This window comes from Carlito syrichta, unplaced genomic scaffold (assembly GCF_000164805.1).
Source record: "Carlito syrichta isolate Samal-C Ts95f unplaced genomic scaffold, Tarsius_syrichta-2.0.1 Scaffold308851, whole genome shotgun sequence".
Taxonomy (NCBI): Eukaryota; Metazoa; Chordata; class Mammalia; order Primates; family Tarsiidae; genus Carlito; species Carlito syrichta.
The window spans coordinates 120,573-138,933 of record NW_007252947.1 but is presented as its reverse complement, the minus strand read 5'-3'; the positions used below and the strand labels follow the sequence as shown (position 1 = coordinate 138,933).

The 18,361-nt window shown below is 39.3% G+C and overlaps 1 protein-coding gene across 1 annotated transcript in view; it reads right to left on the bottom strand.

Moving 5' to 3' along the window:
• Positions 1-18,361, bottom strand: part of SVEP1 (sushi, von Willebrand factor type A, EGF and pentraxin domain containing 1) — a gene marked incomplete at its 5' end in the record, with an annotated part of 142,071 nt that overhangs the window by 10,884 nt on the left and 112,826 nt on the right. Inside the window, 3 exons of the mRNA XM_008066174.1 lie at positions 12,597-12,692; positions 14,580-14,675; positions 16,127-16,297. Of these exons, the coding sequence (XP_008064365.1) occupies positions 12,597-12,692; positions 14,580-14,675; positions 16,127-16,297 (363 nt within the window). The remainder of the gene's footprint in view (positions 1-12,596; positions 12,693-14,579; positions 14,676-16,126; positions 16,298-18,361) is intronic.

Sequence of the window (18,361 nt, the reverse complement as noted above, 5' to 3'; positions counted from 1 at the left end):
TTCTACAAAACATACAAGGAGGAGCTGATACCAATCCTATTGAAAGTATTCCAGGCAATCGAGAAAGATGGAACTCTCCCCAGATCATTGTATGAAGCTAATATCACACTGATACCTAAACTGGGCAAAGACCCAATGAAGAGAACTATAGGTCAAAATCCCTGATGAACATAGATGCAAAATTTCTCAACAAAATTCTAGCAAATTGGATCCAACAACACTCTCAAAAATTATTCACTATGACCAAGTAGGCTTCAACCCTGGGATGCAGGGCTGGTTCAATATCCACAAGACCATAAACGTAATTCGATACATCAACAGATATGAAAGCAATAACCACATGATTATCTCACTAGACACAGAAAAGTCTTTTGAAAAATCCCACATCTCTTCTTGAAAAAGACCTTGAACACCCAGGCATAGAGGGAAAATAACCTCAAAATAGTAAGAACCATCTATGATTCACCCACAGCCAACATATTGCTAAATGGATAAAAATTGGAAGCATTTCCCCTGAAAACCAGAATAAGATGAGGTTGCCCACTCCTATCCCTCCTGCTCAACAGAGTGTTAGAACTCCCAGTTACAGCAATCAGAAAAGAGAAGGAAATCAGGGGTATCCAAATAGGAAAAGAAGAAGTTAAACTATCCCTCTTTGTAGACGATATGATCCTATACCTGGAAAGCCCAAGGGAGTCTGTCAAAAACCTCCTTGCTGATAAAGAACTTTGGCAAAGTCTCAGGGTATAAAATCAATGTGCAAAAGTAAGTTGCATTTTTATACACCAACAACAAACAGGCAGAGAACCAAATAAAAAGCACAATCCCATTCGTAATAGACACACACACACACACACACACACACAAACGCACACATACACACACACACACACACACACACACACACACACACACACACACACACACAAATACCTTAGCATCTTCCTAACCAGAGAAATGAAAGACCTTTACAATGAAAACTACAAAACACTGCTCAAAGAAATCAAAGAGGACACAGATGGAAAAATATTACATACTCATGGATTGGAAGAATCAACATTGTTAAGATGTCCATCCTATCCAAGGTAATCTACAGATTCAATGCAATACTCATTAAATTACCATCACCATTCTTCTCAGACCCGGAAATGACAATACAGAAATTAATATGGAAACAAAAATGACCACAAATAGCCAAAGCAATTCTTAACAAAAGAAGCAAAGCAGGAAGTATCACTCTCCCAGACTTTAAACCCTACTATAAAGCTACAATAATCAAAACAGCCGGGTATTGGTACAAGAACAGGTATATAGACCAAAGGAACAGGATAGAGATTCTGGAAGCAAAACCTCAATTTCTCAACCAACTCATTTTTGATAAAGCCTCCACCAACAACAACTGGAAGAGAACCGGTTCAGTAAACAGTGCTAGGAAAACTGTCAGACCACATGCAGAAGAACGAAACAGGTCTCCTACCTATCACCATACATAAAAATCAACTGTAAATGGATCACAGATCTAAATATAAAACCTCAAGTTATAAGACTCTTAGAAAACTCAGGAGAAACCCTTACAGAAATTGGAATAGGCAACCAATTCCTGATCAAAACCCCACGTGCCCATGCCATGAGATAATATAGACAAGTGAGTTCTCATCAAACTGAAAAGCTTCTGCAAAGCAAAAGTAGCCATCAAGAGAGTGGGGGAGACAGACCACAGAATAGAAAAATCATTTGCTAACTGTATATCTGACAAAGGCCTAACATCCAGGATCTACAAGAAACCGAAATGTGCCTGAAGGAAAAACATCATACAGCTCCATTTAGAAGTGGGCAAAAGGCATGAATAGACATGTCTCAGAAGAAGATATACAAACTAGTCAATAGACACATGAAAAAATGCCCAGCCTCTCTAATCATCAGAGAAATGCAAATCAAAACCACACTGAGATACTGCCTAACTTCAGTAAGAATGGCCATCATTAATAAAACAAAAAACAACAGATGCCAGTGAGGATGCTGAGAAAAGGGAACACTTCTACACTGTGGGTGGGAGTGCAAACTAGCTCAGTCTTTACGGAAAATAGTTCAGCAATTTATTTTTATTTTTTTTTTTGAGTTGGAGTCTCACTCTGTCGCCCAGACTGGAGTGCAGTGGCCGCTCCTGGCCACCGCAGCCTCGACCTGCTGGGCTCCAGTGATCCTTCCGCCTCAGCCTTCCAAGTAACTGGAATTACAGGCATGTGCTACCACGCCCGGCTGATTTTTTGATTTATTATAGAGATGAGGTCTCGCTGCCCAGGCGGGTCTCGAACCCGCGGGCTTAGGGAATCCACTCACCTCAGCCTCCCAAAGGCACGGGATTACAGGCTGAGCCACTGAGCCCGGCTAGTTCAGCTATTTCTAAAAGAACTAGAAATCGACCTTCCATACAACCCTGCAATCCTCCTCTGGGACTATATCCAGAGGAACTCAAAACATTCTCCAAAAAGACACCTGTACTTGCATGTTTATTACAGCACAATTCATGATAAGAAAAGCACAGAATAAACCATGTTGCCCATTGAAAGTGGACTGGATTAGAGGGAAAATGGCAGCCAAGCCAGTTGGACTATGTGAGTCCCAGTGTGAGCAAGTGAGTATATGGAAAATTTTGTGTACATGCTGGTGAGTGAGTGGGCGTGTGAGTGGCTGATTGAGTGAGTACTAGGGAGCTAGAGGCCAGGGTTCTCCTGGTGCAGTGACTGGTGCCACAGTGGCTGGGCTTGGATCCTAGTGATTCCCAGGACGCAGAAGCCGAGTGCCATTTTCTTTTTCTTTTTCTTTCTTTTTTTAAAATCAACAAACCCTCTCTGGGAAGAAAACGTTGGGAGACACTGTATGAATGGGGGCTCAAGAGCAAGTGTCCAGGCCCTTGGTGCAATAGCTGGTGCTGCAGCTTCTCTGCTTGGTCCCTGGCTCTTCCGAGGTCACAGAAGCCGAGTGCCATTTTTTTAAAAACAGACTGAAATTTTCCTGTGAAAAGCAGCAGACAGACTGTCGCCCCAGGCTCTCCTTCACCATTGGCAGGAGAGACTGTCAGTTCCAGGCTTTGCTTCACCACTTCAGTGTCTGGACAGGCACTGGCAGCAGGGGCTGTGGAGGGAGTCCAGAGGCAAAGTCCCATGGAAGAGGACAAGAGAAGCAACCTACCTACATCTTGAAGGTGGGGCAGAAAGTACTCCGACTTGCTCACCATGGAGAAACAGACCCGATCTCTGTGACTGGTGGATCAACTACTTAGGGATTGATTGTGATGCAGAGGGGAATATCCTGAAAGCACAAACTTCGGAGGGACCTGAGAAGTGCAGAGTTCCAGGTGCCCCACCCCCTACCCTGATCCAGTTGCAAGACAAAGGGTGTGGCCATAAAAGGATGAGGAAGGACTCCAAAGAGACCAATGGTGAGTCCGGGGCTGACCCAGACCTCTCCTCCCCAGCAATCCTCTGAATGTCAGACCCATATAGCTGGGCCACAACTGAGAGGGACAAACCCAGGCGGAGCATGGACGTTAGCTGCAATAGGAGAACTCCATTCCAGGAGAGGCCTGGCTGGGGCACCCCCTGCAAGAACATAACTGGGGAAGAGACAACCCTGTACCTTCCCTCAGGAGGAGATCTCCCTCACGATACGAGAGTGGGAAGGAAGGATTGCAGTCCCACTCACCTCCACTGTCCTTCCTCCTTCCCTGCTCGGGACACTGAGGAGAGAGGTGGCTCTGCAGGAGAGACCTGATTAGAGGAACAATTACAGAGGCTGCCACAAGAGGGCAGGTTTTCTTAAATTTTTATTTTAAAAAAATTTTTTAAAAATTCTGTTAGTTCATCTATTTTTAAACAATTTTTCTTTTGTGCATGAATGTGTATGTGAGTGTTTGATCTGCATCCCCCTAATTTTTTTCTGTTTCTTTCTTCTTTTGTCATTTTCTGTTTATGTGTGTATATGAATGATTGAGCAATTCATCTTTCAATTTTGTTGTTATTAGTTTAGTTTTGCTCTTCTGGGTTTTTTTAAATTTTCATTTTTTATAATTTAAGGGGTGTGTCAATATATGTGTGAGGTTTTGATGTGAATTCCTTTCCTCCCCCCCAAGTCTTTCTGTTTTTCTTCTCTATTCACTTTGGGCTAGGCATGTGTGTGTGTGCTTAGTTTTCTTGTTTGTTTTTTTTCTGGTTTTTTTTTATACTTTGTTGTTATTCCAGTTTGTTTGGGGGTATATGTGTATGTTTGTGTATGTGTGTGTTCAATTGTTTTTTCCATTGGTTTCTGCTTTGCATCGTCATATAGAGTGGTGGTGGGGAGTGGTTATCAGGGAAAACAAACCACAGTAAGTGAACATTGTAATTTGCAAATAGTTTCTGAATCTTAGCACCCCATCCCCTACTTTAGTTGAATTTCATAAACTACAAGAGACAACAAAGCTTCCCATCCACCATTCTATTTCAAAATAGAACAAATCCAGAGCCTGTATCAGGGAAGGATAGAGGACTGAGCAAACATCAGAAGGGAAAGCCTCTTCCACTGACACTGAATAACAGAAATAAAGAGAAAAACAAGAGATAGGCCACAAATGAGGAAAAGCCAAAGGAAGACCTCAGGCAATTTCAAGTGTACCAAAGACAAAACTCCTGAAAAATCAGACCTTGGTGCCCAAACAATGGAAGTCACCAATGAATGGCCTCAGAATATGACAAGGATTAGGGAATGGATGAAAACAGTAAATAAGACTCAAGAAAGACAAGATGCAACACCAAAATAACTTGTAACAGAGATTTTGGCAATACAAAATTTCATTCAGGAAATAAATAACAAGATGACAAGCATGGAAAGCAGAATTAATCTAACTGAAGAAAGAATCTCAGACCTTGAACACCAGAACATGAAATTAACCCGATCTGTAAAAAACATAGAAAGAAGACTCAGAAAGAAAGAACAAAGCCTACAAGAGATGTGTAATTATATCAAGAGGCTGAACCTACACCTGACTGGTATCCCAGAAGAAGAAAAGAAAATGGAGAACAACTTGGAGTAAGTATTCCAGGAGGTAATCCAAGAAAACTTTCCCCATCTCACCACAGATGTGACCAGCCAAGCTTAAACTCAAGAGATACAGAGAACCCCACAAGACATCAAATGAGAAGACCAACCCCTAGACACATAGTAATTTGCCTACACAAAGTAGGCACAAAAGAAAAAATTCCAAAGGCAGCAAGGAAGAAAGGTCAGATTACCTACCAGGGAAAACCAATCAGAATAACAGCAGACCTATCAGCAGAAACACTACAAGTAAGAAGAAACTGAAGCCCTGTATTCAAAGTCCTCAAAGATAAATAATTTCAACCAAGAATTTACTATCCAGTCAAGCTCAGCTTCATCAGTGATGGAGAATTAAAATCCTTCCCAGACATCCAATCCCTAGAGAATATGCAGATTCCAGACCAGCTCTATAGGAGACACTTAAAAAGGTATTAAGCACAGAAGAAAGAAAAAAAAGAATGACCACACACTTCCCAAGAGAACAGTACAGAATCAACAGAGAATATAGTGCAGCAAGAAACTTGAAAACACACACATACAACAACCACAAAGCCAAAAGAAAACAAGCAAAGAAAAAACTTTATAAGAACCTCATGACAGGGACAAACAATCATATTTCAATAATCAGTCTGAATGTGACTAGACTAAATGCACCACTGAAAAGACACAGAGTGGCAAACTGGATAAAAAATCATGACCCAATTATTTGCTGCATCCAGGAGACTCATCTTACTATAAGGGATGCAAACAGACTCAAAGTTAAAGGATGGAAAATGAGTTTCCAGGCAAATGGTTCACAAAAGAAAGCAGGAGTTGCAATCCTAATATCAGACAAAACAACCTTAAGCTATCAAAAATTTAAAAAGATGCAAAAGGACACTATGTAATGATAAAGGTTAAATCCATCAACAAGATACATCCATCCTAAACATATTTGCACCCAATACAGGAGCACCAGCATTTACAAAGCAACTACTAAGGAAACTAAAAAAAGATATTGACTCTAACGCTATTATAGCAGGAGACTTGAATACCCCACTAACATCCCTAGATAGACCAACAAGGTAAAAAGTCAAGAAGGAGATTCAGAATCTAAACTTGACATTCGACCAAATGGACTTAATAGATATCCACAGATTATTGCACCCAACAACCACAGAATATACATTCTACTCATCACCACGTGGAACGTACTTCAACATTGATCACATCCTTGACCATAAATCAAGCACAAATTCCCTTAAGACTGAAATCTTGCCATGCACATTCTCAGACCACAGTGGAATAAAAATAAATATCAACATCAACAAAATTTCCCCAAAGTCCACAAAGACATGGACACTAAACAGCACGATGCTGAGCAACTACTGGGTCAACACTGAAATCAAAGCAGAAATTAAAAGATTCCTGGAAACAAATGAAAATGAAGAAACATCTTACCAAAACCTCTGGGATGCCAAGAAATCAGTTCTAAGAAGGGAATTCATATCTCTATGAGCACACATCAAGAAAATGGAAAGATCACAAGTGGAGAACCTAACAAATCACCTAAGGGAACTGGGAGGGGAAACCACCAAAACCCCAACTTTAGGAGAAGAATCCAAATCATCAAAATAAGAGCCCAAATACAGGACATAAAAGACAAAAATATCATAGAAAACATCAACAAAACAAAAAGTTGGTTCTTTGAAAGAATTAACAAGACTGATGGGCTCCTAGCCAGAATGATCAAGAAAAAGAGAGAAAAAGCCCAAATAAACACAATCAGAAATACCAAAGATCAAAAGATCAACTGACCCCAAAGAAATACAAAAGATTACCAGAGGTTACTATGTATGGAAACAAACTTGATAACCTAGATGAAATGGAGGACTTCTGACATCACACCACCTCCCCAGGTTGAAACAAGAAGACATCGAGACACTAAATAGACCAATACCAACCCAGGAAATTGACTCTGTCATAAGAAAACTACCTACAAAAAAAAAGCCCTGGACCAGATGACTTTCCAGCAGAATTCTACAGAACTTACAAGGAGGAGCTGATACCAATCCTATTGAAAGTATTCCAGGAAATTGAGAAAGATGGAACTCTCTCCAAATCATTTTACAAAGCTAACATCACACTGATATCCTAACCGGGTAAAGATCCAACAAAAAAAGAGAACTACAGGCCAATATCCCTTATGAACATAGATGCAAAAATCCTCAACAAGATTCTAGCAAATCAGATCCAAAAACACATCTCAAAAATCATCCCCCATGACCAAGCAGGCTTCATCCCCAGTATGCAGGGCTGGTTCAACATTTGCAAGACCATAAATGTAATTAAATACATCAACAGATGTAAAAACAAGAACCACACAATTATATCACTAGATGCAGAAAAAGCTTTTGATAAAATCCAGCATCCCTTCTTGATAAAAACCCTCAAACACCTAGGTAGGATCATACCTCAAAATAGTAAGTGCCATTTATGATAAACCCACAGTTAACATATTGCTAAATGGACAGAAACTGGAAACATTACCCCTGAAAACTGGAACAAGACAAGGCTGCCCACTCTCACCCCTCTTGTTCAACATAATGTTGGAAGTCCTAGCTAGGGCAATTAGACAAGAGAAGAAAATCAGGGATATCCAAATAGGAAAAGAGTCAAGTTATCCCTCTTTGCTGATGATATGATCCTATAACTTGAAAATCCAAGAGAATCTGTCAAAAACCTGCTTGCACTGATAAAAGACTTTGGCAAAGTCTCAGGGTACACAATAAATGTGCAAAAGACAGTTGCATTCCTATACACCTACAACAAGCAGGCAGAGACCCAAATTATTATTATTATTATTATTATTATTTTTTGTGAGTTGGAGTCTCACTCTTTTGCCCAGACTGGAGTGCAGTGGCTGCTCCTGGCCACCGCAGCCTCAACCTGCTGGGCTCTGGCGATCCTTCCACCTCAGTCTTCCAAGTAGCTGGAACTACAGGCGCACGCTACCATGCCCGGCTAATTTTTGATTTATTGTAGAGATGAAGTTTCGCCAAGTTGCCCAGGAGGGTCTTGAACCTGCGGGTTCAGGCAATCCACTCACCTCAGCCTCCCAAGGCGCGGGATTACAGGCTGAGCCACCGAGCCCAGCAAGAGACCCAAAATAAAAGCACAATCCCGTTCATGATAGCCATACACACACACACACACACACACACACACACACAAATGAAATACCTCAGCATCTTCCTAACCAGAGAAGTGAAAGACCTTTACAATGAGAACTACAAAACACTGCTCAAAGAAATCCAAGAAGACACAAACAAATGGAAAAATATTCCATGCTCATGGATAGGAAGAGTCAACATTGTTAAGATGTCCATCCTACCAAAGGCAATCTACAGATTCAACACAATACCTATTAAGTTACCAACATCATTCTTTTCAGACCTGAAAATGACAATACAGAAACTCATATGGAAACATAAATGATCACAAATAGCCAAAACAATCCTTAGCAAAAGAAACAAAGCAGGAGGTATCACATTTCCAGCCTTTAAACTTTACTATAAGGCTACAGCAATCAAAACATCCTGTTATTGGTACAAGAACAGGCATATAGACCATTGGAACAGAATAGAGATTCTGGAAGCAAAGCCTCAATTTCTCAACTAACTCATCTTTGACAAAGCCTCCAACAACCACTAGGGAGAGAAAAACCTATTCAGTAAGTGGTGCTGGGAAAACTTGCTGATCACATGTAGAAGATTGAAACAGAACCCCTACCTATCATCGTACACAAAAATTAACTCAAAATGGATCAAAGACCTAAATGTAAAACCTCAAACTATAAGAATCTTAGAAAATGCAGGAGACACACTTATGGAAATTGGATCTGGCAACCAATTCCTTTTTGGAATCCTAATAAGCCCATACCTTAAGAATTAAGATAGACAAGTGGGACCTCATCAAACTAATGAGCTTCTGCAAAGCAAAGAAACCATCAAGAGAGCAGGGAGACAGTCCACAGAATGGGAAAAAATATTTGCCAACTGTATATCTGACAACGGTCTAGCATCTAGGATCTACAAGGTACTCAAATGCATTGAAATGAAAAAACAAACAGCCCCATTAAAAAGTGGGTAAAAGACATGCATAGACACTTCTCAAAAGAAGATATACAGGCAACCAAGAGATACATCAAAAAGTGCTCAGCCTCCCTCATCATCAGAGAAGTGCAAATCAAAACCTCATTGAGATACCAACTAACCCAGTGAGAATTGCCATCATTAATAAAACAAACAACAGATGCTGGCGAGGCTGCAGAGAAAAAGGAACACTTCTGCACTGCTGGTGAGAATGCGAACTAGAGCAACCTCTGTGGAAGACAGTGTGGTGATTTCTGAAAACTAGAAATTGACCTTCCATATGACCCAGCAATTCCCCTATTGGGAATATACCTGGAGGAACTCAAATCATTCTACAAAAAAGATAGCTGCACACGTATGTTTGTTGTAGCTCTATTCACAATAGCAAAACCATGGAACAAACTATGTTGCCCATCGAAGCTGGACTGGATAAAAAAATGTGGTGCATTTGCACAATGGACTATTATGCAGCCACAAAGAAGGACAAACATACAGGTTTCGCAGCAACTTGGATGGATCTAGAGTCGATCATACTCAGTGATCCATCACAGAAACAAAGAACAGAGCATGTTTTCATTAATAAGCGGACCTTGAAAAATTATTATAATACTATTAGAAAGGGATTGGCAAACTGGGAATTCCTAGTGGGAAACTGTCAGGGGAGGGGGGGTGAGATTGGCAGTTGAGGGAAACTGCTTGGGGAGGAAGGGGCATACCTCATCAACAAGGGTAACTGCATAATCAACACTTGTATACCTAACCCTGAATTGTACCTCACATCTTTCTTTAAAAAAATTGAAAAAAAAAGAAAATTGATTGGATTTAAAAATGTGACACATATACATGATGGAATATTATGCAACCATAAAGAAGGACAAAACTATGGACTTCACAACAACTTGGATGGATTGAGAGCCTATCATATTCAGTCATCTATCACAGAAACAAAGAACTGAGTACCATACATTCTCACTCTTAATTGAACCGTTAACACCTATCATATTACTACAAGAAAGAGATTGGCAGTAGCAGGACACTGCCAGGTGAGGGGTGGGGGCGGGGAACACAACATCAATAAGGGTGCATGGTTCCAATCCAGACAAAGTGAGGTCTAACGAAAGGTCCAAACTTAACCTATATGTAGACCACTTATGTATTCAATCCTGATTTATACCCCACATCTTTAAAATAAAAACAAACAAAAAACCATCAGTGGCTTCTGTTTGTCTCAAGCTATAATCCAGCATCTTTCACTTGGCACACAGTGTGTTTCTTGATCTGACACTGCCCATTTTTACAGCTTCATTTCTAACCACACCCCTACATTTCTTCTGTGGCTTTAGATATACTTTGCTGTCCACACCTGTGCATTTTATGGTTCATACCTTTGGCTAGAATGACTTTCTTCTGGTGATTCCCTTTGTCCTTTTTCATATTCTATGCTTGTGAAGCCCTTTCTGAACCTCAACATTTGTTTAGTTCACCCATGTTCCCTGTTGTCACAGTCTGTTTTATAAAATGCGTTTGGCCTCTATGTTAATATATCAGAGTTATCTATTTACAGGACATTCTACACCCCTTCACTTTTTCTAGATTAAAATTCTAGAGGGCAGGAGCTCCTGTTTTATATCCTTGTGTATAATTAGTACTGACGTAGGTGCTGCAAGATTTATAAAGAGGAAGACTATGTTGCTCAGTGTCACCAAGGAGCTTATTCTAGTTAGAGAACTAAGGTGCTAAAAGAAATGCAAATAAATCCGATCAATTTAGCTTTAAATTGCCTAATTCTAATTAACTGCACAAAATTTATAGAGATGGAAAATCAAAAAAATAGATTACTGTGATATTGAACAAGTTTAGAGCTAAGAGGAGACAGATGGGCCTTGGGGGTTGGGTAAAGTTAGAACAGGTAGGAGAAAGAAGGGCACTATGAGCAAATTCAAAGAGATGGAGCAGGGAGAAAGGACTGCATGGGGGAGGGGGCAATGAGGTCCCCATCACTGCAGGGGACCATGTGTGATGTACTTTGGAAGTCAAAAGTATTCAGGCTGGATGTGGAGATGATAAAAAAAAAACAATGTAGATTCGTAAGGCGGGCAAAGACACGTCCCAAAGTAGTACATTGGTGATATTCAGACTGGACATGGAGATGAGAAGATCAATTAATAGACTCTGGCCATGACCTAGAGTCTTTTAATGGCTCATGACAGTGGTGTGAAGTAGGATGTGAGAGGTAGAGTGGGAAGGAACAACAGGAGTGATGAAGGGGAGGGAGAGTCAAGAATGGTTCACTTATCTGGAAGAACAGCACCATGACCTGCGAAGGTGAGGAAACTGGGAAAGGGCAGGACTGGTTTGCAGATGAGTTCAACTTTGCATGCACAAGAAATGTGGAACAATGTGAAAGTTGATTTGTTGCCTTGCTCTCTCTCAAAGAAATGTGGATAAATATCAAACTTGGTTTGCAATAGACAATTATTATATAGATTGCTTTAAGAGTCTCAAAGCCTGCAAATGTAGCCTCCAGGACATTTTTCCTTTTCTGCATTAGTGTATGGCTCGGCTTTGGGTTTAGAAAGGATGACAACTGCACATCTGATTTTGCCTGTGGCAGTATCTTTCACTCTCATTTCCCTGGCCTACCTATTTTTAATAGTTGGTTAAGAATTTAAAACATTTAGAAAGGTAAATCTGCCACTTTGAACTGAATTATTTGACATTTGCTGAAAAGCCTGTTATATCTGGACACTATGCTAGGCACTGGGGATATAAAGATGACAAAGAAACATCCTTGCCTTCAAGTGGCATATAATATAATCCAATCTAAGTAGATGGGGTAGATAGATAATCAAGCAGTTAAACAGATGTCAAAGTAGCATGGGCTGAATGTTATATTTCAGGTAGACAAAAGTGGCTAAGGGGACACTAATTCGTCATAGTTTGTTACTGTTGTCTGTGATGTGGAACCATCTCTTTGATATGTTTTTTTTCCTTCTAACTTGAATTGTATTTATTTATAACCTTGTTCTTTCTAAATAGTAACTATAAACTTAGTACTTTAGCTTCCCAGAGATTAAAATAAATATTCTTCTGAACCTCTGCATAATATCTTTTCTACATGCTGCAAAATAGAGTAGATGACATCAGAAGGCAGACAATTGAGTAGACATAGCTGCTATTCTTTGGCAGATGACTCTGAAAGCTGTTTTTCAGGCAGTGGAACAGTTCAGTGCTGAGTCACCATTCAAAGGAACATCTTGAGAAATTCTTGAGAAATGCTGGTACCCTTATTGTTGTACTTCAACCCCTAAGTGGGAGTCAGACTTGTCAATGTCCTCTGGGGTTTCACCAAGTCACAAGGAAGACAAACCCTGAGAGGATGCCTACCTGCATGACAGCGAGACCCCGCCCAGCCAGGTGGACAGTCACACTGATAAGGGGCCACGCAGCGACCGCCATTCAGACAGGGAAGAATACATATTGCTAAAAAAAAAAAAAAAAAGAGGGGGGCATTAAAAAGGAGTTGATCAAAATACATAAGCACAGATAAGTTTAAATGTTCAGAAAACATTTTCCAAGGAAAGTGAAACCTTGCATGACTCACTAGATAATTTTCCAGAATGTGTTCTGCTTATTAATGAGTATCACTGGGAAAACACAAACAGGAAAGTAAGTCTGGATCCTTAGCCAGATGTAAGGACTCTAAGGCCAAATGCACTGTCATCGATGTCTGCTAAGTGCTTTGCTTTAACTCTTCACAAAATAAACAGAATGATCTCCATTTGTTATCATTTCAGATTTCTATTACAAATTATGTGAAATGCTGTAAGAAGGTTTGGCTGCTTCAAGGCTCTCTTCTTATCTTGGATTAAATGTGAGAACAGAAATCTGATGGGCTATCCTGTAGGCTTGTGTTTAAACATTTTAGTAGTAATGGGACAACTCACACTTTCTTTTCTAGGAGCTCAGATCTGATGGTGACTGAATTAGGTCTCCTCTAGACCATCCACAACAATCACTCCTCCTCCTAGAAATCGCTGAACTCTTTAAAGAGGCACAGTCTGTTCAAAAGATGTGAGATTGTTGCCTTGCTCCTTCTCTAACCAGACTGACATCACCCAGGAGTTGGTTAGGAATGTAGAATCTCAGGTCCCAGCCTGAATCTACTGCTCTCCCAGATGACTCATATGCACATGAAAGCTTGGAAAGCCCTGGTATAATGCAGGAGAGTAGGCACATGCTCAGTGAGTCAGGCCAGCTGAGCTAGTCAAGTCAGCCTTGTCATTGGGGTACTCCTGAGTCAATGCTCCCTAAGTCTTTGGACTCTTGACATTTATAGTAGGTCAAGTCTAGAAGCCCTAAGTGAAAAGGAATGATTTGGGAAAGGTGAAAGGGAAAAATGTGACTTCTCTTCTTTTTGTATCACTGTGAGAATATTTGCTTTACTGAGTTGTTAGCAGCCGCAATTTATTTTCATCATACATTTTCCTTTATAGATCAGTCAAAAGAGTCACACTTAAGAAATTTTAGAGTCTCTTATAAGATATCTGGCCTTTAGAAAAAATTGGTATTGACAAATGCCCACCACATTAATTACCATTAATGGTTTACATATACCACTCCTAATAAAAGATGATATTTTATCCTTAAATATATTTTAGAATATTGAAACAAAGTGCAGTTTAGTTATTAAAAAAACATTTTAAACCACTTATTTACACTGCTGGCAGTTCAAATTCAATGGTATTTCTATAAGGATCAAAGTTCTATGATAATTCTAAATTACAAGCATTATATGAATATAAGAATGCCAACTTTCCTTATTTTCTTAATTAGTATAAAGTATTCCTAAAGATAAAGAGCGAATGGTGGGCTGCAAATATTACCTACAAAGCGCAGTGTTCTGCAATACTGTGTACTTATGCCAACTGCAGTAATGACTTCATAGTACACAGTAGACCTGAGGTAAGGGAAGAGGAGGGCTGGGAGACTCTTTATTGCAAGCTCCTTCCCAAAAAGATGCTTGTAAATTTATGTCAGGAGGCATGTAAAGATGACTTTAGATGGATCTTAATAATTGTATTTTCAAGGTCATTAATATTCTAGATCTTATGCAACCCTCTTGGGTTCCCTCCCACCATGGGAGCTTTTCTGTCCTTTCAATAAATCCTACTTTAAAAAAAAATATTCTAGATCTTTGCAGCCTATGGACATATTCAGATCAGGTGTACATGCTTTTTCTGATCTGCTACCAGGACCTAAAGCAAATGAATTCCTCCCAACAGTAAAGCCAATTCCCTGTAACTTGACTAAGTTGGCAACACCCAGGCAAATGGTCAGGACTCAAAGTAAGATATGAAGACCACTCACGCTCTTCACAGAGGCGCCCCATCCAGCCGTCTGGACAGGAGCAAGCATTTGGGCGCTGGCAGATGCCCCCATTCTGACACGGGAATCGACACACCGCTGGAAAAGAAGCAGGGTGGGAAGGGTGGTAGTCAGAAAATAGAATTACTCATTTACAGTTCATAACATTTCCTTGACTCAAGTTTTAAGGAAGGGAAGCAAAATAGACTCTCAAGAGGAAATGCCAGTACGTGGAGAAGTGTAGCATTTTACTGGCTACTGTAATTACAGTTTCCCCCCCAGCTTTATTGAGGTACCATAGACAAATAAAAATTGTATATATTGAAGCTTTACAACTTGATGTTTTGATATATGTATACATTGTGAAATAATCACCACAATTGAGCTAGTTAACTGATTCATCACCTCACATAGTTATTATTTTCTTTCTTTTTTTGTAGTGAGAACACTTGAGATCTATTTTTTTTTTTTTAGCAAAGTTCAAGTACTATTAGCTATAGTCACATTGCTGTACATTAGAACTCTAGAATTTCTTCATTTTCTATAATTGAAACTTTGACATTTTGACCAATATCTCCCCATTCCCACAATTTCCCAGCTCCTAGGAATCACCATTCTACTCTCTGCTTCTGAGTGTGACCATTTTAGATTTCACATATCAGTGAGATCAGGTGGTATCATCTTTCTGTGTCTGGCTTATTTCATGCAGCTTAATGTTTTCCAGGTTTATTCATGTTCTCTCAAATGGAAGGATTTACTTCTTTTTAAAGACTGAGTAATGTTCCATTGTATCTCTGTCTGTCTCCCTGTCTATACACTCAATATTTTCTTTATCCATTCACCTGCCAACAGACATTTGTTTCCATACCAAACAAACAGTAGTCATTTTAACATCTGACATTAAGTGAAATCTGGGCTATTCCTTTAGGATGTCCCTTCCCAGCAGCCTTCCCAAATGGTTGTATACTCCCTTACATCCCATGTGTTGGAGATATCACTTCTAATTGTTGCTGCCAATTAATCCCCCTTCTTCTGCAGTAACTCCTACTTCTTTTGAGGCTCAGGTCATTCATCCATTGACTTCCCCTGGCCCCACAAGTCATTAAAGACCTTAGCCTTTTCATCACAAATCCAAATCTGAACACTGTCCATGTGAACAAATCATCTGACAACTTGATTAATCTTTTAATTCCTTGGCTATGTCTGTTTTGTGTACTACTATAGTTCTTGACTTTCAGCAAATATTTGTAGAATGAATGAAATAATTATTGTGATTTGTAAAAGTCATAATTTTTTAGAAAAGTTTTAGAAGGACATACTAGGATGCTTCATTATTTCCTTCTATTTTGCAGAATTTTAAGCACAGAACATGAGTTCTGTGTGCATGCCTTCAAAACTCAAACTGTAAAGTTAGAAAATGACACAGTCATTCAGAGAAAATGTAAAGACAAGGAAAAATAAAGTAGCATGTGTACTAATTGTTGACCACACAATTCATACATATCTCCCTGCAGCTTTACTGAGAAATAACCATTCAAATATTTCCATACCTCTGCAAATAGGAGGTGATGTCCATGTTCTATTTTCTAGGCAAACACTCCTTAGGGAACCTTCCAACATGTATCCACTGTAACAGGAGTAAGTGATCATGTCCCCATATTGATAATGTATGCCTCGAGCAATTGCATTTTCTACATGAGCTGGTGGACCACATGAGATTTCTATAGGAAAAGAAAACAACAATTAAGCCTGTGCGACTCACCCAGCCTGAGAACATAGTCTCATCTCTAAGACTGAATTAAACAGCAAAGATAAAATACACAAGGGAAACATTTTCACCAATGTAATATGTTGAATACCAGAAACTAAAAGAAAAATCTGCTGCTGTTTAGAAAAATTAGACTACAAGATAAAAGATTTTTGGTTTTTCTGATTCAAATATTGAAGCTGGGCTATTTTCTTTTTTTAAAATTAAGTCTTTTAAAAAACTTTAAATTTTAGACTTAGGGGGTACACATGCATATTCGTTACATGGACATATTGTGTAGTGGTGGGGATTGGGTTTCAAGTGGCCCATTTCCCAGATAGTGAACATTGTGTCCCATAGGTAATTTTTGTACCCTAGCTCCCTTCCCCCTTATTGGTGTCCCCAGGGTTTATTATTTCCATCCTTGTGACTGTGTAGTTTCTACAATTAAGTAAGGATATCGGTGTTTGGTTTTCCATTTCTAAGTCAGATTACTAAGGATGATGATCTCCAGCTCCATCCACGTTGCTGCAAAGGCATGATTTCATTCTTGTTTATAACTGTAGTATTTCATGGTGTATATATACCACATTTTCAATATCTACTGATTGGTTGATGGGCATTTAGGTTGATTCTACATCTTTGTGATTGCAAATTGTGCTGTGGTGAACATGTAGGTGCAAGTGTCTTTGTTATATAATGACCTCTGTTCCTTAGGGTAGATACCTAGTAGTGGGACTGCTGGATCAATTAGTTCTTTGAGTATTCTCCATACTGCTTTCCAGAGAGGTTGTACTAACTTATACTCCCACCAACAGTGTATAAGCCCATGCCAAATTTGGGCTACTTTTAACTCAAGGAAAGAAGCCTGTAGAAGACCAAGAGCAAGCTCTTGCACCTTGCTATATAGATGGCTATAAGAGAACTTCAATACAGGTTGCTTATTAAATTTGGAGAAAAAGAGCATGATGGTTGTAGTCTACTGTTTCAGGGTAAGGATCATTAATTGCAGTGCTGCATGTTGCATCAGGGCTGTTTTATTAGTGTCTGGAATAGCATCTGGCATACAGTGGGCTCTCTCTATATATTTGAAAAATAGGTCAATGAAGGAATATTGTCTCTAACCTATAGATACTCAATTTATATGATTTGATGAGCTTTATGAAATTCAAAAGTCCACAGTTGTTTCTCAATTTCTTTTTTTTAAATAAATAGAGATGATGTCTAGCTATGCTGCCCAGACTGGCCTTGAACTCCTGTGCTCAAGTGATCCTACTGCTTTGGCCTCCCAAAATGCTGGGATTACAGGCATAAGCCACCACGCCTGGTCTAGTTTCTGTCTTTTCAATATGGTAAAACAGTGATTTTTTACTTATGGGATTTTGTTAGATTGAATGACAGTCCTCTCTTTTAAAGGAGACATGTACTGTATTTATTTTATTTTATTTTATTTATTTATTTTAATTATAAAGCTGTGGGATACAATTCAGGGTTAGGTATACAAACATTGATTATGCAGGTACCCTTGATGAGGTATGCATCTCCCTCTCCTAGCAGTTTCTCTCAACTGCCAATCCCACCCCCCCCTCCTGATAGTTTCCCATTACTGCCAAATGCTTTCTTATAGTATTATAATTGTTCAAGTTCTGCTTATGAATGAGAACATATGGTACTATGTTCTTTGTTTCTGCGATAGATCATTGAGTATAATTGACTCTATTTTATTACTAATTTTTCTTTGAGAATTTGACAAGAAACCTTCAGATACCTAGGATTATTCTGGGATGGATCACAAGGTGAGGACAGGATTGGAATCTGGATTCTAATCAGTATTCAGTTTGCATAAGTCCAATTTTTTGGTGAAGAGTCTTCATGAACTGGCTTTGTAAAGGTCATTTTGTTGTCATAATACTATTTACAAACTTGTTGGAGGAGATAGCCAATTTGATAATGTTTCCAAATTTTCTTTCCCTTCTTTCTAAGGTAGGAAAAAGGGCATACTGTGTATGAGAAATTAGCAAGAAATAAATAAAAAAAT